The 26632-nt window shown below is 51.0% G+C and overlaps 5 protein-coding genes across 12 annotated transcripts in view; 4 read left to right on the forward strand and 1 right to left on the reverse strand.

The window, feature by feature from the left end:
- Nucleotides 1–1007, forward strand: part of myo15ab (myosin XVAb) — a 35330-nt gene extending 34323 nt beyond the window's left edge. The window contains 1 exon segment of the mRNA XM_047042153.1: nucleotides 164–1007. Coding sequence (XP_046898109.1) covers nucleotides 164–265 — 102 coding nt within the window. The 3' untranslated portion in view covers nucleotides 266–1007.
- Nucleotides 1008–1599: 592 nt separating this feature from the next.
- alkbh5 (alkB homolog 5, RNA demethylase) lies at nucleotides 1600–3851 on the forward strand. 2 transcript variants are annotated; one of them, XM_047041874.1, is made up of 5 exons: nucleotides 1600–1700; nucleotides 2006–2918; nucleotides 3008–3088; nucleotides 3186–3311; nucleotides 3405–3851. In XM_047041874.1, exons 2-5 carry the CDS (start codon nucleotides 2182–2184, stop codon nucleotides 3556–3558), a joined length of 1098 nt encoding a protein of 365 aa, XP_046897830.1. In that variant the 5' UTR covers nucleotides 1600–1700; nucleotides 2006–2181; the 3' UTR covers nucleotides 3559–3851. The 2 variants fall into 2 exon arrangements, with proteins under 2 accessions (XP_046897830.1, XP_046897829.1); XM_047041873.1 differs by having other exon boundaries at nucleotides 1612–2918.
- A 1313-nt stretch (nucleotides 3852–5164) lies between these two features.
- On the forward strand, nucleotides 5165–10208 carry mief2 (mitochondrial elongation factor 2). 2 transcript variants are annotated; one of them, XM_047042622.1, is made up of 8 exons: nucleotides 5165–5303; nucleotides 7750–7910; nucleotides 8009–8165; nucleotides 8362–8474; nucleotides 8584–8760; nucleotides 8950–9113; nucleotides 9232–9384; nucleotides 9473–10208. In XM_047042622.1, exons 2-8 carry the CDS (start codon nucleotides 7773–7775, stop codon nucleotides 9978–9980), a joined length of 1410 nt encoding a protein of 469 aa, XP_046898578.1. In that variant the 5' UTR covers nucleotides 5165–5303; nucleotides 7750–7772; the 3' UTR covers nucleotides 9981–10208. The 2 variants fall into 2 exon arrangements, with proteins under 2 accessions (XP_046898578.1, XP_046898579.1); XM_047042623.1 differs by lacking the exon at nucleotides 5165–5303 and adding an exon at nucleotides 5319–6200.
- A 977-nt stretch (nucleotides 10209–11185) lies between these two features.
- Nucleotides 11186–19131, forward strand: smcr8b (Smith-Magenis syndrome chromosome region, candidate 8b). Its single transcript, XM_047041715.1, is given in 7 exon segments — nucleotides 11186–12193; nucleotides 12783–13207; nucleotides 14599–14968; nucleotides 14970–15330; nucleotides 15490–15780; nucleotides 16782–17283; nucleotides 18477–19131. Coding segments are annotated over 7 exon segments (2595 nt in total). The 5' UTR covers nucleotides 11186–11998; the 3' UTR covers nucleotides 18928–19131.
- A 301-nt stretch (nucleotides 19132–19432) lies between these two features.
- On the reverse strand, nucleotides 19433–26562 carry zgc:112980 (uncharacterized protein LOC503706 homolog). 6 transcript variants are annotated; one of them, XM_047041717.1, is made up of 18 exons: nucleotides 26041–26562; nucleotides 25799–25916; nucleotides 25598–25691; nucleotides 25370–25520; nucleotides 25002–25164; nucleotides 24737–24871; nucleotides 24089–24148; nucleotides 23862–23984; nucleotides 22301–22474; nucleotides 22077–22268; nucleotides 21890–21943; nucleotides 21240–21475; nucleotides 20854–20933; nucleotides 20634–20708; nucleotides 20148–20219; nucleotides 19946–20050; nucleotides 19735–19844; nucleotides 19433–19524 (listed from the first exon to the last, which is right to left on the reverse strand). In XM_047041717.1, the coding sequence occupies exons 1-18, from the start codon at nucleotides 26141–26143 to the stop codon at nucleotides 19488–19490; spliced, it is 2082 nt and encodes a 693-aa protein (XP_046897673.1). In that variant the 5' UTR covers nucleotides 26144–26562; the 3' UTR covers nucleotides 19433–19487. The 6 variants fall into 6 exon arrangements, with proteins under 6 accessions (XP_046897673.1, XP_046897675.1, XP_046897672.1 ...); XM_047041719.1 differs by lacking the exon at nucleotides 22077–22268; XM_047041716.1 differs by having other exon boundaries at nucleotides 22013–22474.
- Nucleotides 26563–26632: the final 70 nt, after the last annotated feature.

The raw sequence follows: 26632 nt of genomic DNA on the forward strand, positions 1-26632 counted from the left end.
ACACACACACACACCACACACACCACACACACCACACACACACCAGACACATGCAAGCATGCAGCTGACACACCATCTGACCTTGCTGATCTTGCCGTTAGTTATAGTACTATTCTAACTAAATGTTGTGTGTATGTGTGGTCTGTGGTGTGTGTGTGTGTAGGGTCTGGAGTTGTGTAGAGTGGTAGCCATGCAGGTCGAGAACATGATGTCTGTCCGTGAGAAGAGACTCACTTTGCCACCCAGCGAGATCACCGTGCTATAACACACGCACGGCACACACATCTACCTCTTCAAGGCTTCAGGTCTTCCACAGTACAGAGCCTTCTCAGCCCCTGTGCTGCAGTACCTCATGTGTCCACCAGAGGGGTGTTGCAGTACCTCATGTCTCCACCAGAGGGGTGTTGCAGTACCTCATGTCTCCACCACAGGGAGGCAGCAATACTTCATGTCTCCACCAGAGGGAGGTAGCAGCAGACTTGCTCCATCACTGGTCTGGGTCTCAGTGGCTTCTGATTCCTCCTCTTTAGCGTCACTTCCTTCCTGTCTGTCTGAAGAACTTTCTGTTTACTTCCTGCTTCCTTACTAGGATTGAAATCAGAAGGATGAGACACATGATTACCCATGAGCCTTTGCATATGGTTGACAGCCAGGAGCTCCCGCCTGGCCCAGGGTCTCCAGGGGATCAGTGTGATGTGAATCAGAGGAGATATTTTTATAATGAGTGTTTGTATGCAGCTGGGTGTATTTATAACGTGTTATTGATATTGAGGGTGTAATTGTGTTCTCTACAAAGTTTGGCTGATCTGTGCTAGTGATATGTGTGGGTGTGTGTGTGTCCAGAGAACATAAGAGATACAAATGCTTCTACTCTCAAGTGTCTCTGCTCTGAAACCTCAACCGTTAGTATTTTTTTACTGATATTGTGTTTGTACGACAATCTTCAGTTATGTTTTAGTTTTGTTTAAAAAGTTTTGCATTTATCAGGATGTTTTGTAAAAACTACATTTTTACCACATTACAGATGCAAGTGGTACTAGTGAATTATTGAGTTGGTTTTTATTTGTGTGAGGTAGTCATTCATGGTGATTGATCTGAATTACACCCAATCAGCAAGCCATAATTCTGACGTATTTCCCGCCCTACCAATCAGAACTCAATTTATATCGCCTTCAACCTCCCATTGGATAAGAGGAAACCTTCGCTGCTGTCAGAGTGGCTCCTAGACTGAGATACAAAGTCAGCAATTTACAGCTTCTTTTTTTCCTGAAGTCGCTTCAAAAAAGCAAGGTTTGCATTTTTGGGGATTATAAAGATGCCTTTTCTGACAAACGACAGCAATAGTTACATTTGTGATTGCTATTTTCCCAAATGCATTTACCCTGTCTGCTCATAGTGTCACAAAAATATCAGCAATAATCTTAAAAACTGGACAAGAGCTATTACTATTATACTCAGGAGTGGTTTCAGTGTCACATGTTGCAGGCTCAGATTTACTGATAATATTGGGCTTGTTTAGAGCTCGTTTCTGAAGCTACGGTTGGTTATTTGTCTCGCGATAGTTGGTAACACTGTTCTCAATGCGCCTGTGCAGTTCAGTGGATTTATTTTCAGACTCCATATTTTTATGTAATTAGCCAAACGACCACGAGATCTGGAGGAACGTAGAACTTGTATGTGTATATTGTTGCTCAGAGAACGTAAGGTTATGTTTACAATCTCTTCGGGGTTTCTACTTCGCCTTCTCAAAAGAAATGCTGGCTAAGTGCCTTTGATATAGTGCGTAGGTAGTTGACATTAGCCTGCTAGTCAGTAAGACTTGCGGCTAACTAGGAAGCTAGCAGCAGCTAGCCAGTTGCAGCTAGGTGAGGCTGACCTGACGCCGCTAGCAGAGTGAACGAGTCAGCTAATATAGACTTGGGAATCAAGTGGTCGTTTTGTTTTACTGGAATATTCCTCCTGCGCGTCATTACTGACAGATTTGTCTTTGTATTTGCTGGCGTAGATGAGCTTGTGTGTGCTGTTGGGACGGTAGCAACACCATAACACAGAGGCTGGCGGAGGGACAGCTGTCCGGTCCAAGGGTCCCGTCCTGCCCCCTCGCTGCCGCGGGAATATGGAAGTCAAATAATCAGAAAAACAGTTTGTTATACTTCATTGCAGCTAGTTCAGAGAGTCGCCATGGCAGCCAGCGGCTTCTCCGATCTCCGGGAGAAACTGAAGTCGATGACGCCGCACCGGGACGAGCACAAGAGCAAAGTTGCTGTTAGAGACGAGTACCGAAACAAGACCACGGACGAAAGTAACGGAAATGGACGGAAGCGCAAGTACCGGGATTCCGAGGATGATGAGCTCGAGCACAGTGATGGTGGGGAAACCCGCGAGCATGAAGTGAGGCGCGTGAAGAGCGGCATTACGCAGAAGAGCATCTTCACACCGGAAGATTGTGCTCAAATCGAGGAAAAGATTGACGAGGTGGTCGCTAACGGGGAGGCGGGGCTTTACCGGGAGCACACGGTAGACCGCGCGCCCCTAAGGAACAAGTACTTCTTCGGAGAAGGCTACACGTACGGGGCGCAGCTGGAGAAACGGGGCCCTGGGCAGGAGCGGCTGTACAGAAAGGGAGAGGTGGATGACATTCCGGACTGGGTACACGAGCTAGTGATAAAGAAGCTCGTGTCTAGCGGAGTGATACCGGAGGGGTTCGTCAACAGCGCTGTGATTAATGACTATCAACCCGGAGGCTGCATCGTTTCTCACGTGGACCCGCTGCATATCTTCGCACGGCCCATAGTGTCGGTGTCGTTTTTCAGTGACAGTGCGCTCTGCTTCGGCTGCCGCTTTCAATTCAAGCCCATCCGCGTGTCCGAACCCGTGCTCGAGCTACCGGTGAGGAGGGGAAGTGTCACGGTTCTTAGGTAAGAGTGTGCACGTGAAGGGGGAGGTGACATTTGTGTATGTGGTTGATGTGAATGATACATTCACCCTGCCCCCCCCTCTTTTCTAGTGGCTACGCAGCTGATGACATCACACACTGTATCCGTCCCCAGGACATCAAGCAGCGGAGAGCTGTCATCATCCTCAGGAAGTCAGTCACCACTGCAACGCACCTGTCAATCAGCACACACTACTGGAACTGGATGAATAGTGTATTGATAATGTATTGATCATGTATGGATTGGTAGGACAAGACCAGACGCACCCCGCCTGGACGCTGATGTCACCGTTAGCTCCTCCCCCCAGGAGAGACACGCCCCCCTGAAGGCCCAACGCTCCTCCCACCGTAGAGCTGACCCCAACGCTGCTCACAGGTACACACACACACACCATATACACACACCATACACATCACACACACCATACACACATCACACAAGGTTATCCATGATTGTTGTTCTCCCCAGGCCGAGGGTTCTGGAGATGGACAAGGAGGAGAACCGCCGCTCCGCCCTCTCCCGTCATGGTCGCCATAGCAACACTTCAGACAGCGTCTGGAGGCGGGGCCAAGAATACGACAAGCACAGTGAGGGTCGAAAGGTCAAGATGAGGCGCCACTGAGGACACACACACACACTGTCACACACATACATATACACACAGACACCCACACACCTGTGTGTGAGGAGCTGGGTCAGCCTCCATGTTCCAGCTGCAGAAATAGAACCCTGCACACAGACAACTGTCAGCCAATAAGATACTGGCCTGGGGACAGGGGGCGGGGTTATGTGTGTGTTTAGATCAGTGCCTACCATGTCCTGTCAGGACATGTTCCTATCTCTTCCTCTGCCCGTCTTTCTCTTCCCCCCTCCCTCTCTCTCTCCCCTGTCTCTCTCTCCCCCCCTCACTCTTTCTCTCCCCCCCTCACTCTTTCTCTCCCCCCCTCACTCTCTCTCTCCCCCCTCACTCTCTCTCTCCCCTGTCTCTCTCTCTCCCCCCTCACTCTCTCTCTCCCCCCTCCCTCTCTCTCCCCTCTCTCCATCCTCTCTCTCTCCCCCCTCACTCTCTCTCTCCCCCCTCACTCTCTCTCCCCCCTCCCTCTCTCCCCCCCTCACTCTTCTCCCCATCTCCCCCCCCCCCCCTCTTTCTTCCTTAGTTTCTCGTTCAGTAGGAGGGGGAGACTCGAACAAGCCCAGTGATGTCATCAACCAGAGACTCAGAAATCCACCCCCTCCTCCTGTCCTGGTCACTATGCCCCCCCCCCCCCCCCCCCCCATATAAATGTGTGTTGTATAATATTTTGGAGTGAGTGTAAATACGCATGGTGTTATTTTTGTAACAAGCTGTATAGACCACATGGATGCTGGCAGACAGATACTCAGTTCACTTTGAGGACTGGGAGCTTCCTTGGGACAACGGGTTGCTATGGAGATTTACCCTGTTTTCCATGGAGAAGTACCTGGTGTGGCCAGATTGTCATGTGACCTAGAGATGATGACAATGATAATATTTCTGTTTAAAACCAACTCTTCCTACTCTGCTTCTGACTGTTCTTAAGACACACACACCCTCACACAAGTATACACTCTCCCTCTCATATACACACCCTCACACAAGTATACACTCTCCCTCTCATATACACACCCTCACACAAGTATACATTCTCCCTCTCATATACACTCCCACACACACATATACACTCTCCCTCTAACATGCATGAATCTCACATGAATGATCACCAGGTTTTATAAGCACAGCAGGAGTATTATTTCTCCCTTGTCCTAATGTTCAGCAGCAGAAAATCTGTACTAACTACTGACTGCACCACATGCACACTCTGTCACAGACACACCTCTACTCAGAAGTGACCTTCTGAGACTCGTCTGCCCCCAGATTCATGTTGTGTTTCATTACCTTTGAGCTTCAAGCCTCAAACACACACAATGTCGTTTTGTTGCACTGTGCCTGGTAGCTGATATGTGGTTACTTTACACTGATAAATACGGATTGTTCCTTCACTCTGCCCACCAAAATACTGTTATAACTGACCACTTCTGATCCATGATCTTTTAATGTACTTTCCATATGCACTATGTATATGTTGCTTTGGGGAAAAAGGCTCCTGTCAATTAATAAAATGTAAAGAATGTATTCAGCGCACATGTAAACAGAAAACGCACGTCCCAAACATGGTGCTCACGTCAGAGCAAATCTTCCCCTTGATTGGAGGAGTAGAGTGTCAATCACAGTTGGCTGTTGGGACGAGAGATGGTGGACTAACTTTTAATGAACGTCTGCTCAAATTACAGTTTTCTTTTTGTAAATGACTTTGGCCGAAACTGAAAAGATTTCTCGAGTATATAGTGGTAAGTGCTGTAGCTAGCTATCTGTAAGAACGTTTACCTATCAAGCGTAACTGACTACAGAATTCAGTAAAATAGATGTATCTGAAGTCGTAGCAAGTTCATAGTAGCTAATGATGAAAGCAGCTGTAAATGCATCAATCTTCTCTCAGATTTCGACTGCATATTGGTAGCACGATCCTCTTCTTGTCACCGTGTTGGCTAAACGTATCGGCACGTTGTCAACCGCTTGTTTGAGTGCCAGGCTAGCTATCGGTAACATCTGCTAGCCAGCAAGCTAGCTGACAATAACAACGGCGGACACCCAGCCAAACAATGGCCAGCCTATCCCAACTCGTGATAGATTATGTTTTACGTTAACTAACGAAGCCCGTGCTTTAGCACTGATAAAATAACGAGGTTTGTTGCATCTTGTTGTTTACGACAGCTAGCTTGTCGTAAGCTTGGTTGTGCACGAAACGGGTAGAAACGTAAAGCCCACTACTCTGGACGAACATATTGTACCTACTGTACTAGGTAACCTAGCTAACATCTCTGCTATGATGTAGCTACTGTGTTAGTCAGGAGACACGGCTGTGTTTTATATTCTAGCTGGAACAGCTGAACTAGAAATACCATCGCTGGCACAGGGGCGTGTGTGTGTGTCTCGGACGGTGAGGGGCGGGAGGGCTTTGACTCCACGCCGACTAGTGCGAGGTCTGCTGCGGTTATTTCTGTCTAGCAGGTGCGGCGGTCAAATGCCACACAGCGCCTGTTGGGTTTTATCTTTCACTCTGAAGTTGACTAGGTCCTGGTGACGTGTACACGGTGCTGAACGTACGCTGTTATTACCGGAGAGAGAGGACAGCTGAGACGTGGAGACTGACCCTGAAATTTACGGGAAGGTGACTGTGTGTAAAGGTGTGTCTGTGACGGCAGGGTGGAGGGGTACCAGTAGGTAAAGAACCAGATGAGAGCTAAAGTCTGAGCACCTGTGTGTGTGTGTGTGTGTGTGTGTGGGAGAGAGGGAGAGGAAGAGAGAGGGACAGGGAGAGGGAGAGTGTGTGAGAGAGAGAGATAGGACAAGTGCTCTCACACACACACACACACACACTCTCTCTCTCCCCCCCCCCCCCCCCCCTCTCTCTCGACCGATCCGGGGATCTCAGCTAGGATTGAGGCCTGCCTCGCAGACATCTCCGCCTGGATGACCGAGCACCACCTCCAGCTGAACCTTGCCAAAACAGAACTTCTCATCATCCCGGCCAAACCCTCCATCTCCCACGACCTCTCAATCACCCTGGGATCTGCGACAGTGACCCCTGCATCCTCTGCCAGGAACCTTGGGGTTACCATGGATGATGAGCTCTCGCTCACGGCCCACATTGCTGCGATCTCCCGGTCGTATAGATTCACCCTCTACAAGATCAGGAGATACTGTCTGAGCACTCCACCCAGCTGCTTGTCCAAGCACTTGTCCTCTCCAAGTTGGACTACTGCAACTCGCTGCTCGCCGGTCTCCCGGCATGCGCAACCCACCCTCTTCAGAGGATTCAGAATGCGGCGGCCCGTCTGGTCTTCAATCTACCCAGACGCTCCCATGTTACCCCGCTCCTCATCTCCCTCCACTGGCTTCCCATCACGGCCCATATCAGACTCAAGACCCTGATACTGAACTTCCGAGCGGTGAACGGGACTGCACCCGACTACATCAAGTCTCTCCTGCAGCCTTACACCCCCACCCGCCACCTATGGTCTTCTTCTGACAACCGCCTGGTGGTCCACCACTCAAGACCGCCCGGTCCCAACACAAGCTCTTCTCCTGTCTGGCCCCCCAATGGTGGAACCAGCTCCCCACCTCCATCAGAGACACAGACTGTCTCTCCACCTTCAAGAGAAGGCTCAAGACGCACTTGTTCAGGGAGTACAACGGTACTTAGGAATGGTTTGCTGAACCCAATGCTAGTTTCCTCAAGGATCACAATGACTCTTGCTTAGAGACTTGTTGCTCTTGTTGGTTAATGGTAACTGATTTAAACAGTTGTATTTGCTGCAAAATATTCCATTTTAGTTAATCAATCTTATTTATTTTATTTTTTTACTGTTGCTTGCTTTTCTACAGGTACACTTGCACTTAGCGGTTCATGTTGTTTAATTGTAACTTGCTCAACTACATGCTCTTATGGTTCTTCCCTTTGGCACTTATTTTTTGGTTGTTCACAATGTGTGCTTCTTGTTTTGGCTACCCGCAATGCTTTGTGGCTATCTTGTTGTTATGATCAGTGACCTATGCACCTTTGTAAAGCTCTCTCTTGGAAGTCGCTTTGGATAAAAGCGTCTGCTAAATGAGTAAATGTGTGTGTTTCTAGCTGTGTCCACCTATGTGTCCCAGAAATTCAACCAATCAGAGGAGAGGAGAGTAGAATAAGCTCCAAAATGCTTGTCTCAATGCTGCTGTGTATATCCACAGGCTGACCTCTGAACCAGGAAGTGATGGACTTCCGTGGTGGCAGGAGGCGGGGCGAGGACAGCATTGCCATGGTGATAGACTTCCTGCTGGCCAATGCCCGGCTGGTGCTGGGAGTGGGTGGAGCCGCCATCCTGGGGATCGCTACGCTGGCTGTCAAACGGGTGTGTGTGTGTGTATATAAAGTGTGTCCGTGTATATATATAAAGTGTGTGCGTAACCTATATATGTGTGTGTGTGTACAATGTGTGTGTGTGTGCAGCTCATAGAGCGTGCAGGCAGTGCAGCAGAGGATGAGAAGGTGGAGCAGAAGATGACAGAGAGTTGGGAGGAGCTTAGCTTAGGCCCCACCCCCTCCAGAAAGAGTCTGGAAGACGTGGTCCTGAAGCATGTCTCCACGGCAACCAGGCAGCAGAAAGGTACAGAGAATACCTCCCTCTCTTCCTTCTCTCTTCCCCTTTTTCTTTTCCCCCCTCTCTCTCTCCTCTCTTCCCCTCTCTCTTTCCCCTCTCTCTCCTCTCTTCCTTCTCTCTTTCCCTCTCTGTTTTGCCCTCTTCCTCTTTCCTGTTTAAACCTCGCTTCCTTGTCTGTCTGTGTGTGTCCCCCTCCCTCCAGGATACCTGTGCCAGCAGCAGAAGTCCATCTTGGAGTGTGTGACCCCACCCGGCCAGGATGAGCTGGGGACTAAACTCAGTAGAATGCAGTTGTGTGCTCCCCTGTCTCTGCAGGTAGGATACCGAGGGAGGGAGGGATGACTATAAAAATGAGCTCTGTATACCTTGTGTTTGTGTGTGTACCTGCCTGTGTGTGTACCTGCCTGTGTGTGTGTGTGTGCAGGAGCGGCTGCAGCAGTACTACAGCAGCAGGGTAGTGGTGAGTCCAGAGGAGGTGCTGTGGGCCCAGCGTCTGTGTGTGGACATCTGCACAGAGATCCAGGGCTTCCTGCTGTCCACACACCCAGACATGCCCCTGGGGGAGTTCAGCCTGGGGGGGGCCCTGCTAGACGACTTGGAGGTACACACACACACACACACGCATGACCTGGAGGTACACACACACACACACACGACCTGGAGGTACACACACACACACACACGACCTGGAGGTACACACACACACACATGACCTGGAGGGCTCTGCTTGTCTTTGAGATCCTGTCATCACCAAACTGGCTGTAGTTTGATGTGCGTGGTGTGTGTGCAGGCGGTGCGTGTGGACCATGTGTGTGTGCTGGTGCCGCTGCGTGTGGAAGCCGGGCTGTGGAGCCTGGTTCCTGGGGAGCAGACTCTTCTCAAACAGCCCCTCTCCTGGATGGTCCGCCGCACCAACCTGGAGTACTTCCCCCGGGGACGCAGTTACTGGGACAGGTACACACACACACACACACACATACACACTGGTACATACACGCAGGTACACCCATATACACACACACAGGTACACACATAAACACACTCTGGGAAATGTCCACCCCCTCCCCTCCAGGTTCCTGGTGGGCGGGTACCTGTCGTCGGAGGCGCTAGTAAACATGCTCAGTAAGGTTGTGATGGAGACCATGAACTGGCCGTCTCTTAGCAACAGTCTGGACTGCCTGGTGCGGCCGGTGCTGGGGGGCCCAGAGCTCAAGCTGGAGGTCAGGTAGGGGGGTGTGTGTGGAATGTATATATCTAGTGTATAGTGTGTGTATGTAGTGTTCTGTTCTCTAACCCTCCCCTCCTGTCCCCAGCCCTGCCCCAGGCTGCTGCGTGTCGGGGGGAGGGGAGCCCCTGTTCGTGTCCCTGCTGCCGGTGCTGAGGCAGGATGACGTGGTGCTGTGTGCCCAGCCGGGGCTCACCCTGCCCTGGCCGTCCGCCTGGCGCCTGTCCCTCTACCCCTGGGAGACCCAGCGGCTGGCGCAGCTCGACGGCCAGGATGCAGGCGTCCGCGGCCGACTGCTGAAGACCCTGAAGGCCGTGTGCAGGCTGAACCCCATCCTGCGGCCCCTGACCTCCGCCCCACTGGCCAACCTCATCCTGCACCTCAGCGACAAGGAGCCTGATTGGTCGGTGGGGGCTCTGGAGGGGCGGTTCCGGCAGTGTGTGGAGGAGCTGATTGGCTACCTGGAGCAGGGGGCGGTGCCCAGCTACTTCAAGGCGGGGGTGAACGTTCTGGGAGGCGTGTCGGAGGAGCAGGTGGATCAGATGGGCTTCTTACTGTACTGTGCTTTGTCTGACCCTGGCATCCTGCTTATCTGACACACACACACACACCCTACACACACACGCTATACACACACCAAACACTCTATACACACATCATACACACACACTATACACATACACACCACTGTGCCCTGTCTCACCCTGGGATCCTGCTCCTATAAGATCCTGCTACTCTGACACACCAGTTTTATATATATATATATATACATACACACATTCAAATCATATCCTCTCGCTCATACACCTACACACTCCAAAGCCTTATACACAGTACACACACACCTACAAACACACACACATACTTACATTCACCTACAAACAAACAAAACAAACATGATTGTGCTTTTACAGAACTGATCAATATAATTATGATATTTCTACCAGATCAAGCAATAGGTGTGTGTGATTGTGGGGGGTGAGTGAGATAAGCCAGAAGAATGTTGCCATAGAAACAGGATAAGCTCATTGATATGTTATGGTTTCTTTTTCCTTATGGAATTCTGAGTGTGTTAGTGACAGCAGTGTGTGTGTGTGTGTGTGTGTGTGGGGGTGTGTATGAGCGTGATGGTGTGTGTGTCACATGCCTCTGTCTCCACACCCACACACAGCGGATCCTCAGTGGTCAGCACACACAGCTCATCTACATATTACCCAGGGGGCCTTGCTGCTGGACTGCTGTGTTCTTAGTTGTAACTGCCTGCCGTTGAGCTGCTGATCCTTCTGAGACCTACTGAGGGAAAGACTGACTGAATGAGGGAGTTACTGACTGACTGACTGACTGACTGAGGGAGTGACTGACTGACTGAGGGAGTGACTGAGGGAGTGACTGAGGGAGGGAGTGACTGAGGGAGGGAGGGACTGAGGGAGGGAGGGAGTGAGGGAGGGAGTGACTGAGGGAGTGACTGACTGACTGAGTGACTGACTGACTGAGTGACTGAGGGAGGGAGTGACTGACTGACTGAGTGACTGAGGGAGGGAGTGACTGACTGACTGAGTGACTGAGGGAGTGACTGACTGACTGAGTGACTGAGGGAGGGAGTGACTGACTGACTGAGGGAGGGAGTGAGTGAGTGTGCTACATGAATGTATGATTCTAAAGTTAATGTTGATTATAAAGTGACAAATAAAGAGTCTGTGCTTCTATAAACGAGTCTGACTGTCAGTTTTAACCTGTCCTGATCATGGGGCTGTAAAACTACAACTTAAAACAATTTCTTCTTGAACTCCACTTCCCAGAGAACACCAAATAAGACATTTATTTATTTAGTTCTACCCACCACCGCCCACTCGAGAAATGCGTTCATAAATATAAGGTATCTGGTGTTGTTGTGTGGACCGCCAGTCACTACCAGATCCACGGAGAAAGAATGCGCCTGGACGGTTCCTCGCGGGTCACTGGCAGTCATGTGACTGTGCCATGTCGTTATGGAGTCCTTTTGCAGCTCCGGTGCACCGACAGATCGTCTGACCGGCTCGATGTGTCCGGGAGAGGCTACAAACCAGGGATAAAGGTCGACCACGTGACTCGGCGTGACTTCCGAAAGACAACTTCCCTCCAACCACCCGCGAGTGGTCGCTCTGAAGTGTCGGTGTTCCAACAGAGGAGTTGTTTGTTTACAGCGTTCCCGCCGCACAACGGATCCTTGTTGACGTTAGAAGACCCGGTAAGTTACTGACACGTCTCGGGCGGAAGTTAGTTTTTAGAAACGCCGTTGACCTGCTTAGTGTGACCAACATGCCACAGGCTTCACGGAGAAGTGAAACTGACACTGGTCTGTTTGAGTTTGTGTTGTTCCAACTGCGCAACAAATTTGACGTTCGCTCTCCGGTGCAAACGCTGACTCACTCACTGGGCTCGAGACCCGCCGAGGTCACAGGGGCATGAGAACGTGCAAGTTTGACGGAGATATCTTCACTGAGTTCTGAAGATATAAAGTCCATACCGGACTCCTGAGTTTACAGACTGCTTTCCCCTCTGCACCGGGAGAAGATATAACCGGAGGGCATTGTTCCAGTTAGCAGATCAGTAAAACGGTCAGATCAGCGGGATTATGATCGGTTCTCCCGACCTGTTGGCGTTCACCGGCGCTGAGGGCTTCGGCGAGGCGAGGGAGCGCGCGGGCGAGTTGCAGGGGGTCCCTGAGGAGCTGTCAGTCCCACTGCTGCCCCGCGCGCACCCCTGGGCCGCCACCTCCTCCGCCCTCTTCCTCCGGGACTTCATACTGGTGGCAGAGTTCTCTGAACAGGTAGGGAGGGGGGGGGGAGAACAGGGAGGGGGGGGAGATTGAGAACAGGGAGGGGGGAACAGGGAGGGGGGGGGGGAGATTGAGAACAGGGAGGGGGGAACAGGGAGGGGAGGAACAGGGAGGGGGGGGGGAGATTGAGAACAGGGAGGGGGGAACAGGGAGGGGAGGAACAGGGAGGGGGGGGGGGAGATTGAGAACAGGGAGGGGGGAACAGGGAGGGGGGGGGGGAGATTGAGAACAGGGAGGGGGGAACAGGGAGGGGGGGGGAGATTGAGAACAGGGAGGGGGGAACAGGAAAGGTTTAGGTGTGTGTCAGGGTCGTAGATATAATGGTAGGTTTTAAATATAATGTTCTTAATAAAAAGTGGAGGAGACAGATTTGCCATTTTCAGAAGGTGTGTAGGACACGTGACACCTACAGCCCTGGTATACAAAGAAGAGATGTGAAGAAATAGGCACAGTGTATGTTGTAATGTGTGTGTGTGTGTTTATGCAGGTGTATGTATTTATGTATGATGTTTGTGTTTACTATCAATGTGTCTGTGTAAACATGTGTGAGTGTTTATGTGTGTGTGTGTCGCCCCTGCAGGTGGGACCCCAGCCCGTGCTCACCATCCCAGACGATCCCAGGATTCTGGGTGCATTTGATTTGAACCACTTCTCACTCCGGATCATGTCCGTGGACTACCAAGCCTGCTCTCCTGGCCCCTCCCCCTCCCCGTCAGGCCCCTCCCACACAGGCCCCGCCCCCCGCCTCAGCTTCTGTGAGGACTCCCGTGTGGTCATGGGAGACTGGGGCAGCTTTGCCTATGTGCAGCACCTGACGCTGTACGACCTGGAGGCTCGAGGCTTCGTCAGGCCCTTCTGCATGGCCTACGTCTCTGCAGAGCACAGGAAGCTCATGGAGCACTTCCTGTTGCTGTCGGAGGGGCTAGGCCAAGCCTCTGATTGGCTGAAGACAGGAAACAGACGGGCCTTCGCCCGGGAGCTGACCAGGAAGTTGCTGGACCTGGAGTAAGACACACACACACACCACACACACGCCACATATAAACACTCACCATACACACACCACACACACGCCACATATAAACACTCACCATACACACACCACACACACGCCACATATAAACACACACCATACACACACCACACACACGCCACATATAAACACTCACCATACACACACCACACACACGCCACATATAAACACTCACCATACACACACCACACACACGCCACATATAAACACTCACCATACACACACCACACACACATACCACATATAAACACACACCATACACACACCACACACACGCCACATATAAACACTCACCATACACACACCACACACACACGCCACATATAAACACTCACCATACACACACCACACACACGCCACATATAAACACTCACCATACACACACCACACACACATACCACATATAAACACACACCATACACACACACATACCACATATAAACACACACCATACACACACAACACACACACGCCACATATAAACACACACCATACACCACACACACACATACCACATATAAACACACACCATACACACACACATACCACATATAAACACACACACACCATACAAACACACCTCATACACACATACACACACACACACTATACACACCACATACATACACACACCATACACAATAATACACACTCAAGGTAGGTTTATTTGTTTTGCATGATTCAGACACAATGGGAGTTCAAAGTGATTTACAGGTTAAACAATTACAATACATATAACTTACTAAATCACCATAGAAACTGCCAGAGAAACATAAAGAGTAAAAGTGTAGCGTGGGAGAACAGGTAGGTTTACATTCTTGAACAAGACAGCAGGGGACACACTGAAACACACACTGAAAACACACACTGAAACACACACTGAAACACACACTGAAACACACACTTCCATACCATGTTCACCAGTCCTCCACAGAACCCTAACCCTAAACCTACTCTCCACTTCTCGTTGTGTTTAATTTCTGTCTTTTCCCTCTTCCTCTTCTCTCTCTCTCTCCCCTCCTCCTCCCTCCTCTCTCTCTCGCCTCCACCCCCCCTCCTCTCTCTCTCTCTCTCTCTCTCTCTCTCTCTCTCTCTCTCTCTCTCTCTCTCTCTCTCTCTCTCTCTCTCTCTCTCTCCCCTCCTCTCCTCTCCTCTCTCTTGCCTCCTCCCCTCTCTCTCCCCCTCCATCCCCCTCCTCCCTCCTCCTCTCTCTCTCCCCTCGTCCTCCCCCCTCCTCTCTCTCTCCCCTCCTCCCCCCTCCTCTCTCTCTCCCCTCTTCCCCCTTCCTCTCTCTCTCTCTCTCACCTCCTCTCTCTCTCCCCTCTTCCCCCTTCCTCTCTCTCTCCCCTCCTCTCTCTCTCAGATACACACGCTCAGTCCTGCAGAAAGAATCTGAGGCCCAGTCAGCCAATGAGCTGGCAGGAATCGAGCGTTCCATCCTAGAGCACCGCGACCTTCTGCGGCAGGTCACTTCCTTCCCAAACAGGAAGCTGAAACAGCCTGACTTCCTGCCGTATGACACATATGACCCAGAACCCCACCCACTGACCCCTGAACCCCCCTCCCCCTCCTACACGCCCCGGCTGGTGAAGCTCCCCCCCTCACGGCGTTTTGACCGGCGCATGAAGCCCCTGGAGGAGCTGAGTGATGCCTACTTTCTGTCTCTCACACTGGAGCAGCTGGCCACCGTGGAGCGCCGTCTCCGTGGCGACTTGCCCTCGCTGTTCACCGCAGCGCATCACGCAGGCGCTGACCAGGAAGTACCCGCTTAACAACTTCCTGTTCGAGCCCTGGAACCCCGAGGAGGGGGAGGAGCTGCAGGGCAGAGAGGGAGGAAGTAGTGGGGAGGGACTTCCTGTGCCAGAATGCGACGGCCAGTGTCCTCCAGCCAGCTTGGAGTCTTTCTTCTCCTGCGTGGAGGAGCTGTCAATCAAACTGGAGATAGGAAGTAGGGGGGCGGGGCAGGGCGTGGAGGAGGAGGCTGCTGGGGACACGATGGTGGGGAGCGTGAGCAGCGGTGACAGCATTGAGGTTCTGGGAACAGAGAAGTCCTACCGCTCTCAGCCTGTCACCACGGACACTGGAGAACTGAGAGGTAGTGTTGTCTGTGTGTGTGTGATTATGTGTGCGTGATTATTGCGTGTGTGTGATTACCTGTGTGTGATTATTGTTTGTGTGCCGTCATTCATTTGATTTGAAATGGCTCTGTTGCATGGGCTCTAGCTGACAGCTGAGTGTGTGTGTTCTGTCTCAGAGTTGCTGGGCGGCGAAGGGCGGCAGGTGGAGGCGGGGCCAGGGCATGTGGAGGCGGGGCCAGTGCGTGTGGAGGCGGGGCCAGGGCGTGTGGAGGCGGGGCCAGGGCATGTGGAGGCGGGGCCAGGGCGTGTGGAGGCGGGGCGTGTGCGTGTGCCAGCGCGGCGCTCTAACAGTGAGGACAGCATTGAGGTGCTCAGCACCACCCTCGTCCCCGACGACCTGGCTGCCATCACAGAGGAGACGGAGGAGAGCCCTGGAAACGCTGCCATGGAGGAGCACTGCACCCTGGGTAATGTAGTCCAGGAAGAACACTATGCTCTGGGTAATGTAGTCTAGGCAGAGCACTGCGCTCTGGGTAATGTAGTCTAAGCAGAGCACTGCACTCTGGGTAATGTAGTGTAGGCAGAGCACTGTACCCTGGGTAATGTAGTGTTGGCAGAGCACTGCACCCTGGGTAATGTAGTTTAGGCAGAGCACTGCACCCTGGGTTATGTAGTGTAGGCAGAGCACTGCACTCTGGGTAATGTAGTCTAGGCAGAGCACTGCACCCTGGGTAATGTAGTTTAGGCAGAGCACTGCACCCTGGGTTATGTAGTGTAGGCAGAGCACTGCACTCTGGGTAATGTAGTCTAGGCAGAGCACTGCTCTCTGGGTAATCAAGTCTACAGAGCACTGCACCCTGGGTAATGTAGTCAAGGCAGAGCATTGCACCCTGGGTAATGTAGTGTAGGCAGAGCACTGCACCCTGGGTAATGTAGTGTAGGCAGAGCACTGCACTATGGGTAATGTAGTGTAGGCAGAGCACTGCACTCTGGGTAATGTAGTGTAAGCAGAGCACTGCACTCTGGGTAATGTGTGAGAGAAAGCAGCTTCACCACAGGGTCAGGAGGATACAGTTTTAACTTGTAACCTTTTCATGAAAATGTATCAAACCAATTCTATAAACATTCACGCACGTGGGCTTACATATACATTCCGTTTACACTTGGTGCATAATAATAGGTGTAAATATGTGTACCATTGGCTGTAATAACTGTAGTAGTATTAGGTGCAATAACAGATGGAAATATGTGTAATAAATGTGGTAAAAACAAATCTGGTGTAATAATAGGTGCAAAACCATGTGTAATAAAACGTGGAATAACAGGTATATTAATACAGTAAGTAAATAGTTGTAATATCTTACAATTGGAAATAATGGGTGTAATAACAGGTGGAAACATGTAATACCAGGCATAATTATAGGTGTAATATCAAGTGTAATAGCGGCTGTGTGTTCTGTCTGTTTAGCTCAGAAAGATTCCCACCAGCAGCCTGAGGGTTGCCGTGCCAACGGTCAGGTCAAAGGTCAGCGGCTGGTCCCGAAGCTCCGTCTGAACTTGACTCCGGCCGTGACCCCAGAGGCCCTCCCCCTGACCTCTGTGGAGCGCTGGTCGCTGTCTTGCTCAGCAGACGAAGCAGTTGACTGCTCCTCCTCACCCTGCTCCTCCGAGGCCCCCTCCCTCTCCTCCCGTCACCACGGCAACTCCCACCAGCGCCGTAGGAGGGCGGGGCTGCGTGCGCTCAGGTTCCTTCACCAGAACTCGTTTTCCCAGCATGTCGTGTTCTGCTTGCTCAGCGGGCGGCCCCTGCTGGTGATTGGTGGAGAGGAGCGTTCCGTCCAGAGAACGGTCGGGGCCCTCGCCCTCTACCTGCCCAACCCCGGTCGCCCCGGCAGCAGTGTGCAGCCCTGCCTCAGCCGGCCCCTCAGCCTGGCCGACCTGCTCACCTATAGGCTCATCGGCATCGTCAGGTAGGCCGTCACCCATACCTGTCAACATTGGAGTAGTTGTTTTTTTGGGGGGGGGGGGGGGGGGGGGGGGAATTGTCGATGCGGCTTGCTGATTAGGCATTCAATTCCTCCGTCCATGTAGCCTACTGTCAGCGACGGACTGGGAGTAAAAATAGGCCCTGGACTTTGATCCAGACCGGCCCACCAGAACCGGTCCCGTATACGCCACCACAGCGAGCGCCCTGCTAATGCATTCAACTTCTGTGCCTGATGTGATGCTAGTTATAGGGACGTCATGCGAGCGCGCACAGCGTGCGATCGAATTTTTTGTGGCTGATTCGAGCGAAAATGTTTTTGAGGCTTTATTTAAAACAAACAAACATAGCCGCCTTTTCAATTGGTAAAACATTGTCCAGTGAAGGTAATTACGTTTACGTTTCTTGGCCTGGTTTTCCATCTTTATATTGTCTCTACTAGCTAGCTTTGTCAGTGTCACTGTTGTGTGCATAGACGTTCATTTGGAATAGACCAACCGTCCTGGAGGAAAAGGGGGCCGGCCAACCGTTATGCTAGCCAACCATGTCGCTCAATCTTCTGCCGAAATTTTTAAGGCAAGCGAATTATAAGGCAACCATAAGTATTTCGGCCCATCGGGAATTCTCCAGGTGCTCCCAATGGCCAGTCCGCTACTGTTAATTTGCTGCTATATATATATTTTTTTGCCGTAGCACCACCTGAGACTTTTGCCATTTCTACAAGTGATTCTGAATCAAAAATCAACCATGTATTTTTCAAATTCTCCCGCCTACCTGCGGAGATATCAGCAGCGCAACTGGGTTGTAGGTTGCGGCAGAGAATGTAGTTAATATAAACGGGCTCTGTTTGCGGTCACAAATGGGTTGAAAATTGTATGATAGCCTATGTATTATGTGAGTAGGATGCGTTTCATACAAGATCTGGCAACTGGACAACATTGAAATAATATATTGATGTGAATATTTATATAATGAGGTTTGGCCATACAAATTACGGAGTAATCACGGGAGAAATGACAAAACGGGAGGGAGGCGGGAGATGGGTGTGAAATACGGGAGACTCCCGGGGAAAACGGGAGTGTTGACAGTATGCCGTCACCCCGGCAACCAGCTGGTAGCTACGACAGCCAAAGACTACAGGATGAATTTCCACCATCTAAAAGTTTTTCTTTCCCTCAGATCTTCTGGAACTCCATTTCCCAGCATGCACCCCTCTGTGGATCATTATGGTCGCTACGTAGCTCTGCTGGACCTTGACCACAGGACTCTGCGCTGCCCTCCCTACAGCGGCTCTCTGATTGGCCGGCTTGCTGACCCCCGCTCTCTAATTGGGCGAGGCAGCACGTACCTGCTGCACCTGGAGAGCTGCCTCACGGCATTGGCCAATCGGGCGTTTGTATACACTTTCAGTCCCGCCCTCCAACGTCCCAGCATGCTCGGCGAGGAGGAAGTGGTCCAGGCTGAGCGCCGGCGTCACTTCCTGTGTGGGCGGGGCTGCAGCAGCCAGGATGACCTGAAGGTGATGGACTTCCTTTCTGACCTCATTAAACAGCGCCAGACAGGAAGTGGACCTCCGGTCCTCCGCTTTTCCTACAGCCCCACCCTTCTCCATAAGAATACAGCCGGGTAGAACTGCAAACACAGTACCGTAACCATGGCCACACTGAACTATAATGTAATCATAGCAATGCAGAACCTTGGTACTGTAACTACAGGAACACAAAACTGGGAGTTGATACTGTACAATCTTCATCTTGACAAGATCTAGATTCTGAATGTGTGTCGTGTTAATACAACCTGACTGAGTGTGTGTGTGTGTGTGTGTGTGTGTCAGGTTGTATTCTGGACATAGCCGGCTGCTGATAACGGCACTGAGTATTAAAGACTCATTCTGTCTGAACAGAGTCTGAACTGAGTCTGAACTGAGTCTGAACTGAGTCTGAACTGAGGCTGACTGGATGTGACTGCCAGTCAGAAGGAGGATGACAGGAAGCTAGACTGCAGGGAACAACAACTTTATGCACATTACATTTTCAGGGAGTCAGTCACACACATTCACATCTTAGTACAACACAGGAGTATCTTTGAGGAACAAGTTAGTCTATCAGTGTTCAATATCAACATGGTGATTGGGTCTGGTCTGGGTCCATGGTAACCAGCTGGGCTCTGGATCACCATGGTAACCAGCCATCAGCATCTGTCAGGGGGTGAAGCCTCATGGTCTGGGCTGAGAACAACAAGGATGACATCATCAACATGCTGCACACACACACACCCACAGCCACCCACACACCCAGCCACACACATCCAGCCACACACACACACGCCCAGCCACACACACAGCCACCCACACACACACCCACCCACACCCACACACCCAGCCACACACACACACCCACCCACACACACGCCCAGCCACACACACACACCCCCTTACTGGTCAGGTGGAGCCGTTCCCGCCCACTGGTGGCATCCTTTACCAGTGTGAGGAGGAGGACACAGGGAGGAGAGACGTTCACACAGCCAGTCCATACACCAGCCATTCTCCTGGAGGACAGAGGGAGGTGAGAGAGAGGAGGGGGATGAGACGACTGGGAGGGTTTGGTGGCCAGGATGTGATGTCAGAAAGAGACAGGGAGAGGAGGTACCTTGTAAGCGTCGTGGGTGTGGAGGGTGGAGCTTAGGAAGCCTGCTGCCGTACCTCTAACAAGACACGCAGTGACCAAGAGCAACAACGCCTGGTCTGGATATACCTACACACACACCCCATATATCCATACACACCTCCATCACTCTAGGTGTAGGGGGTGTTAGAGTGTAGTGTGTGTGTGTGTGTGTGTGTGTACGTACACTTCGGAAGGACCGAGGGATCACATGACCCGGCCGGTCTAGTAGTATTGCCGTGGTAACAGCCACTGCTTCCTACAAGACACGAAGAATGAAGAGATGGAGGGAGAGAGAGAGATGTAGGGAGAGAGGGCAAGAGATAGATGTAGAGATGGAAGGAACAAGAGATGGAGAACTACAAATGGAGGGAGGTAGAGATGGAGGGATGGAGGGAGGTAGAGATGGAGGGATGGATGGAACTAGAGATGGAGGGAGGGAGGGAGGTAGAGATGGAGGGATGGAGGGAGGTAGAGATGGAGGGAGGGAGGGAGGTAGAGATGGAGGGATAGATGGAGGGAAAGAGATGGAGGGAGGTAGAGATAGAGGGATGGATGGAACTAGAGATGGAGGGAGGGAGGGAGGTAGAGATGGAGGGATAGATGGAGGGAAAGAGATGGAGGGAAAGAGATGGAGGGAGGGAGAGAGAGGGAGAGAGGGGGAGGAGTGTACCTTCAGGAAGGCAGCATCTGGTTGTGGGAGAGCAGGAATGTTCACCACATGGAGCAGAGACATCCAGCACTGAACCTGACCCCCCCCCCCCCCACACACACACACACACACACACACACACACACACACACAGAGGAACCATACACACACAAAATATGAGAATGTCAACAGAGAAACAGTGTGTATTTTAGGTATGTGTGTGTGTGCGAGGGAGACTCACATCTGTGTAGAGAGCAGTGTTGGACATCAGAATTCTGAGAGAGAAACGAACCACATCTGATCTCTTCACCTGGACTGTCCCTGCAATCAGGGAGGGGGGAGGGAGGGAGAGAGACAGCAATCAGGGAGGGGGAGGAGGGAGAGAGACAGCAATCAGGGAGGGGGAGGAGGGAGAGAGACAGCAATCAGGGAGGGGGAGGAGGGAGAGAGAGACAGCAATCAGGGAGGGGGAGAAGGGAGAGACAGCTCCTCACTCAACAAAAATCACCCTTGAAACTGAAAAAGGAAGACGTAAAAAACATGGTTACTTAAAGAATCCAGAATACCAGAAGACACCGTGAGAGAGGGACATAGATAGGAATGGAGGGTTGGATGGAGGTGCCTGACCTCTGATTGGCTCCCAGACAGCTGTGTGTGGGAGGGGCTGAGTGTGCAGGTGGAGGGTGTGGGTGGGAGCGGTTGCCGTGGTGAGGATGCGGAGGTAGAGGTGGTAGAGGTCAGGGGTCATCCTGCAGGCAGGGCAGCAGGGTCCGGGTGCAGGGCTGAAGGTGCTATACAGGGCAGCAGTCAGGTTCCCAGACTTACACTGGTACAGGGGAATGAGATCACGCACCGCCTGGACACTACACACACACACACACACACACACGTAACTAGACTGGTACAAGGGGATGAGATCACAGCCTGGACATACACATTGATACATGTATATACACACATACCGTATTTCTTCGATTAAGCCGCCCTAGAGTAAACGCTGCACCAAAAATGATAATTGTGTAATGTGGAAATACGGTATATACAAACACGCCTAAGCAACACACGCCTGTCGCCTTAACTACGTTGTCAAAAATCAATAAATAATCATCTTAATGTATTTTTTTTTATAAGCAATATCTGCCGTGTTACCCTGTCCTGTTTTCTCACTTTCATTTCCAATCATGACAATCTACAGTCTCCCTTCTGTGCGGAACGTTTTTTAGTAAAAACTTCCAGAGCGTGTGTGTAGCTAAGTGTGTAAGTGTGTGTGAACTCACAGTTCACTGTTGTCTGTCTGAACCACTTTTAGGTACCTTGTCAACTCCCAGTACCTACACACACACAACAGATACATTTAAAGACAGATTGTTCATTTGGTCATCTGTAGTTGGGGTGTGTACTTGTTCTGCAGCTGTAGTTGGGGTGTGTGTACTTGTTCTGCAGCTGTAGTTGGGATGTGTGTACTTGTTCTGCAGCTGTAGTTGGTGTGTGTGTACTTGTTCTGCAGCTGTAGTTGGGGTGTGTGTACTTGTTCTGCAGCTGTAGTTGGGGTGTGTGTACTTGTTCTGCAGCTGTAGTTGGGGTGTGTGTACTTGTTCTGCAGCTGTAGTTGGGGTGTGTGTACTTGTTCTACAGCTGTAGTTGGGGTGTGTGTACTTGTTCTACAGCTGTAGTTGGGGTGTGTGTACTTGTTCTGCAGCTGTAGTTGGTGTGTTCGGAGCAGCACCACAGCAGCAGACTCAGTTAGGACGTCCTTACGGCCCCGCCCCTGGCCCCGCCCCTGGCCCCGCCCCTGGCCAGTCACGTTCTGTCCCAGGAGCACAGACACCAGCAAGGGGTCCTTCCAGGGACGCACACGCAGGCTGCAACGCACACATATATGTATGTTACACACACACAGTATGCATGATAAGGTGTTCCCTTTTAGGGGGGGCGTTAGACCAAAATGTGGCCTCCCATTCATTTTCAATGGAGGTCATGTGACAGGAGTCATGTGACAGGCCCCACAAGCAGTGTGACATACCTGGCAGCGTGAACAGGTAGCCTAGCAAGAGAAGCAAAACCTGTTCTATGCATTTATGACGAGCAACGTCAGTATGTTGCCTATCAAAATAACACAGCTAGCATAACACAACTAGCACAGTATATGCAAGGAAGTGAGAGCTATTCCCAGCACCACACCACTCGCGAGGAGCTAATAGAGTCGCGTATAAGTCGCGTATAAGTCGCGAGCTAATTCAGTCGCGTATAAGTATAACCTATTTTAGAGTTCTTTCCCCTGGAACAGATTTCATGTTCCAACTGAGGGGGGCTGTCGCTGTCTTGGTGTGTGGGGCTGCATCAAATACCCTTTTAGCTCTGTTAAATTGCTGCACTAGTCCACACTTGACCGGTGGGGATCTCATTCTGTTATGACTGTAACTGTTAGCTGCTCCTGGCATTCTCTAATCCCTGCTCTCTTCTCTGTCCCCCCTCTACACATCCCCGTGGTGTGGGGGGTTTGAGCTGTCAGCACCTGCCTGGTCGTCGGTCTATCAACTGTGGACCTGGTCGTCAACCGGAAACCAGTCTCCATGACGGGCAACAGCGAGTCTCCCGGTCCTGTCCTACATCTATAAAGTTCAACAATGGATTTTGGTGTTTCAAAACCCATTGACACTGTATGACTATGTTTAGCTTGTGTTCTGCTCCTCTCTCCCACCAACCGTCTCTGGAGGAGGGGATCCCTCTCTGAATTGCTCATCCCAAGGTTTCTTCAATTTTTTCTAGCCAAAACAAGCACACATTGTGAACAACCAAAAACATAAGTGCCAGGGTTGTTATAGGGTTGTTCCCTCTCTAGTTATAGGGTTAGGGTCGTTCCCTCTCTATTTATAGGGTTAGGGTCGTTCCCTCTCTAGTTATAGGGTTAGGGTCATTCCCTCTCTAGTTATAGGGTTAGGGTCGTTCCCTCTCTAGTTATAGGGTTAGGGTCGTTCCCTCTCTAGTTATAGGGTTAGGGTCGTTCCCTCTCTAGTTATAGGGTCGTTCCCTCTCTAGTTATAGGGTTAGGGTCGTTCCCTCTCTAGTTATAGGGTTAGGGTTGTTCCCTCTCTAGTTATAGTCGATATTTTGTTATTATTTTAGGGGGGCTGGTACAGCATGTTCCTGAGTACAGCACACCTGGTTTATACACACCTGTTCCTGAGTACAGCACACCTGGTTTATACACACCTGTTCCTGAGTACAGCACACCTGGTTTATACACACCTGTTCCTGAGTACAGCACACCTGGGGGGCAGTGGCAGGTCCTGGTAGAAGGTCTGGAGCTTGAGGCTGAAATCTGGATTGAATTCACACATCACCAGCTGTCTCTGCACTGCCTCTGTCACCCTGCACACGCATACAACAAGAACCCTCTCAACATTGTGTCTATATGTGTGTGTGTATTATGTGTGTGTCTGTATGTGTCTGTGTGTCTGTGAGTGTGTACATACCTTTTCAGCAGCAGAAACCTGCCTTCTTCAGAGTTTCCTTGAGGAGCCAGGTTAGTCATCCTGCACACACACACAATACCAGGACCTCTACATCACTACAACCTTTAGTTTACATATATACTAGTCTAGACTCTTGCTCAGAGACTTGTTGCTCTTGTGGTTAGTGGTAACTGATTTAAATGTTTGTACTCTCTGTGATATATTGTTTTTATTATTGTTGCTTGTTTTTCTACAGGTACACTTGCACTTATTGCAGTTCATGTTGTTTAATTGTAACTTCTTTAACTACATGCTCTTACGGTTCTTCACTTTGGCACTTATTTTGATTGTTCACAATATGTGCTTCATGTTTTGGCTACTCACAATGTTTTTGGGGCTATCTTGTTGTTATTATCAGTTACCTATGCACTTTGTAAAGCTCTCTCTTGGAAGTCGCTTTGGATAAAAGCACCTGCTAAATGAATAAATGTAAATGTACTAGTGTGTGTACCCTGGATGGGGTGTGTGTGTGTGTGTGTGTACCCTAGAGGGTGTGTGTGTGTGTGTGTACCCTGGAGGGTGTGTGTGTGTGTGTACCCTGGAGGGTGTGTGTGTGTACCCTGGAGGGTGTGTGTGTGTACCCTGGAGGGTGTGTGTGTGTGTGTGTACCCTGGGGCATGAGCGTGTGTGAGGAAGAAGTGGGCAGCTCCTAGTCTCATGACAGCTGCTGCTCTGGGCTTCTCTCTCTCCTCTCTCTCTGCTCTGTCCAGGAAGGCACCCACACACTGGTACACCTGCAGGTAGCTGACACACACACACACACACTCTCTCTGCTCTGTCCAGGAAGGCACCCACACACTGGTACACCTGCAGGTAGCTGACACACACACACACTTTGTATTTTGTTTATGTACACATGTATAGTGTGACTCACTCGTGCATCCGCACCTCCTGGTGATTTGATTGGCAGCTGCAAGATTCCGCATGCTCCTGATTGGCTGTGTGGCAGCGGCAGGAGCATGTCCATCGCATCGTTCCCCTCAGGAAGGAGGCGTACTCCACTGCTAGCTCCGCCTCCAACTTCAGCAGCAATGCCTCTAAACACACACACATATATATACAAGTATGAGTATTCATGTATGTGTGTGTGTGTACCTGCTAGCCGTAGTTCTGGGTCCACCTCCAGCAGGGTGTGTGTGTGTACCTGCTAGCCGTAGCTCTGGGTCCACCTCCAGCAGGGTGTGTGTGTGTACCTGCTAGCAGTAGCTCTGGGTCCACCTCCAGCAGGGTGTGTGTGTGTACCTGCTAGCCGTAGCTCTGGGTCCACCTCCAGCAGGGTGAGGCAGAAGCGCTGTAGGAAGCCCAGCAGCTGTGTGTCTCTGCTGCTCCTCCAGAACACACTCCGGTTGTGACTGTTACAGTGACACATCCCCGCCACCGTCCACACCAGGCACTGAGACACACACACACACATAGGGTCACAAATCTCCTCACAGACCTCTCCAGCCAGCCAATCAGAGCCCTCCTCACCTCTCCTGCGGGCCTATCACAGATGTAGCAGTAACACTGCTGGCAGATGAGCTGGTTGTTTCCTGCAGGAGCGCTGATCTCTGCGTCTTCAAGTCTGAGCACACAAGGTGTGGTGCGTATCATAACTGTGTGCGTGTATGGAGACTGTGTGTATTGAGACTGCATGTGTGTGTTTGTGTGTATCGTGAGTGTCTCACTCACGTGAAGGTGTGAATGCTGCAGTCATAACGTGCATGTGGGAGGAGCTGGGCTCCCTGAGAGAACGTGATGACCAGCTCCTCCTCCTGCTGGTCTGACGACACACACACTGGCCGGGGGGCTGGGACACACACACCGCACGCCCGCGCACACACATTCAGTCAAGATACGCGCACACAGTCAGGATACACACAGACACAAGAAAAACGTAATGTCCGGTGCTTCCAACATATTCAAGTTCTCACCGGGACTCGTCCGGTCCTCCAAGATCACCACCGAGTCATTGTTGCTGAATGCACTGTCTTCCTCACCGTCACTCAGGACGATGATGCTGTCGGCGTTTTGCATGGCAACCAGCCTGAAGCGGTAGTAAGTCAGCCTGGATCACGCAAATACTGGAAATGTTCACTCCGCCTCGCTGGCTACAATCGACGGAAAGTGCTGAAAAAACGGAATCCTGTTCCGATAAATAACACGTATACACATCCAGATACACCCCCACATGCACGGCTAACACGAATATAGAAAGTAGCGCTTTATCTAATAACAGAAACTTTGTTGAAAGGAAGAAACTAGTTTAATCTCAGTTGTGTTGTGGCGCGGGTTGTTCAAAGAGTAGCGGATATGACCTGCACGACAACATCCGGATCTAAAACGTCAGTAAATTAAAAGAATCATAAATCCAAAACTAGATGTCGTCTTGTTTCAAGACATTATAGATACAGCCACAGAACCGCCCAAAACATTTTTTTTTTCCTTTATGAAAGTAGAGATAACTTGTCAATGACAGCGCCCCGTGGTCGGGAAAAGAGGAACACCCAAAGCGTGCAGAAATAA

The sequence above is a fragment of the Hypomesus transpacificus genome, chromosome 19 (assembly GCF_021917145.1).
Source record: "Hypomesus transpacificus isolate Combined female chromosome 19, fHypTra1, whole genome shotgun sequence".
Lineage (NCBI taxonomy): Eukaryota > Metazoa > Chordata > Actinopteri > Osmeriformes > Osmeridae > Hypomesus > Hypomesus transpacificus.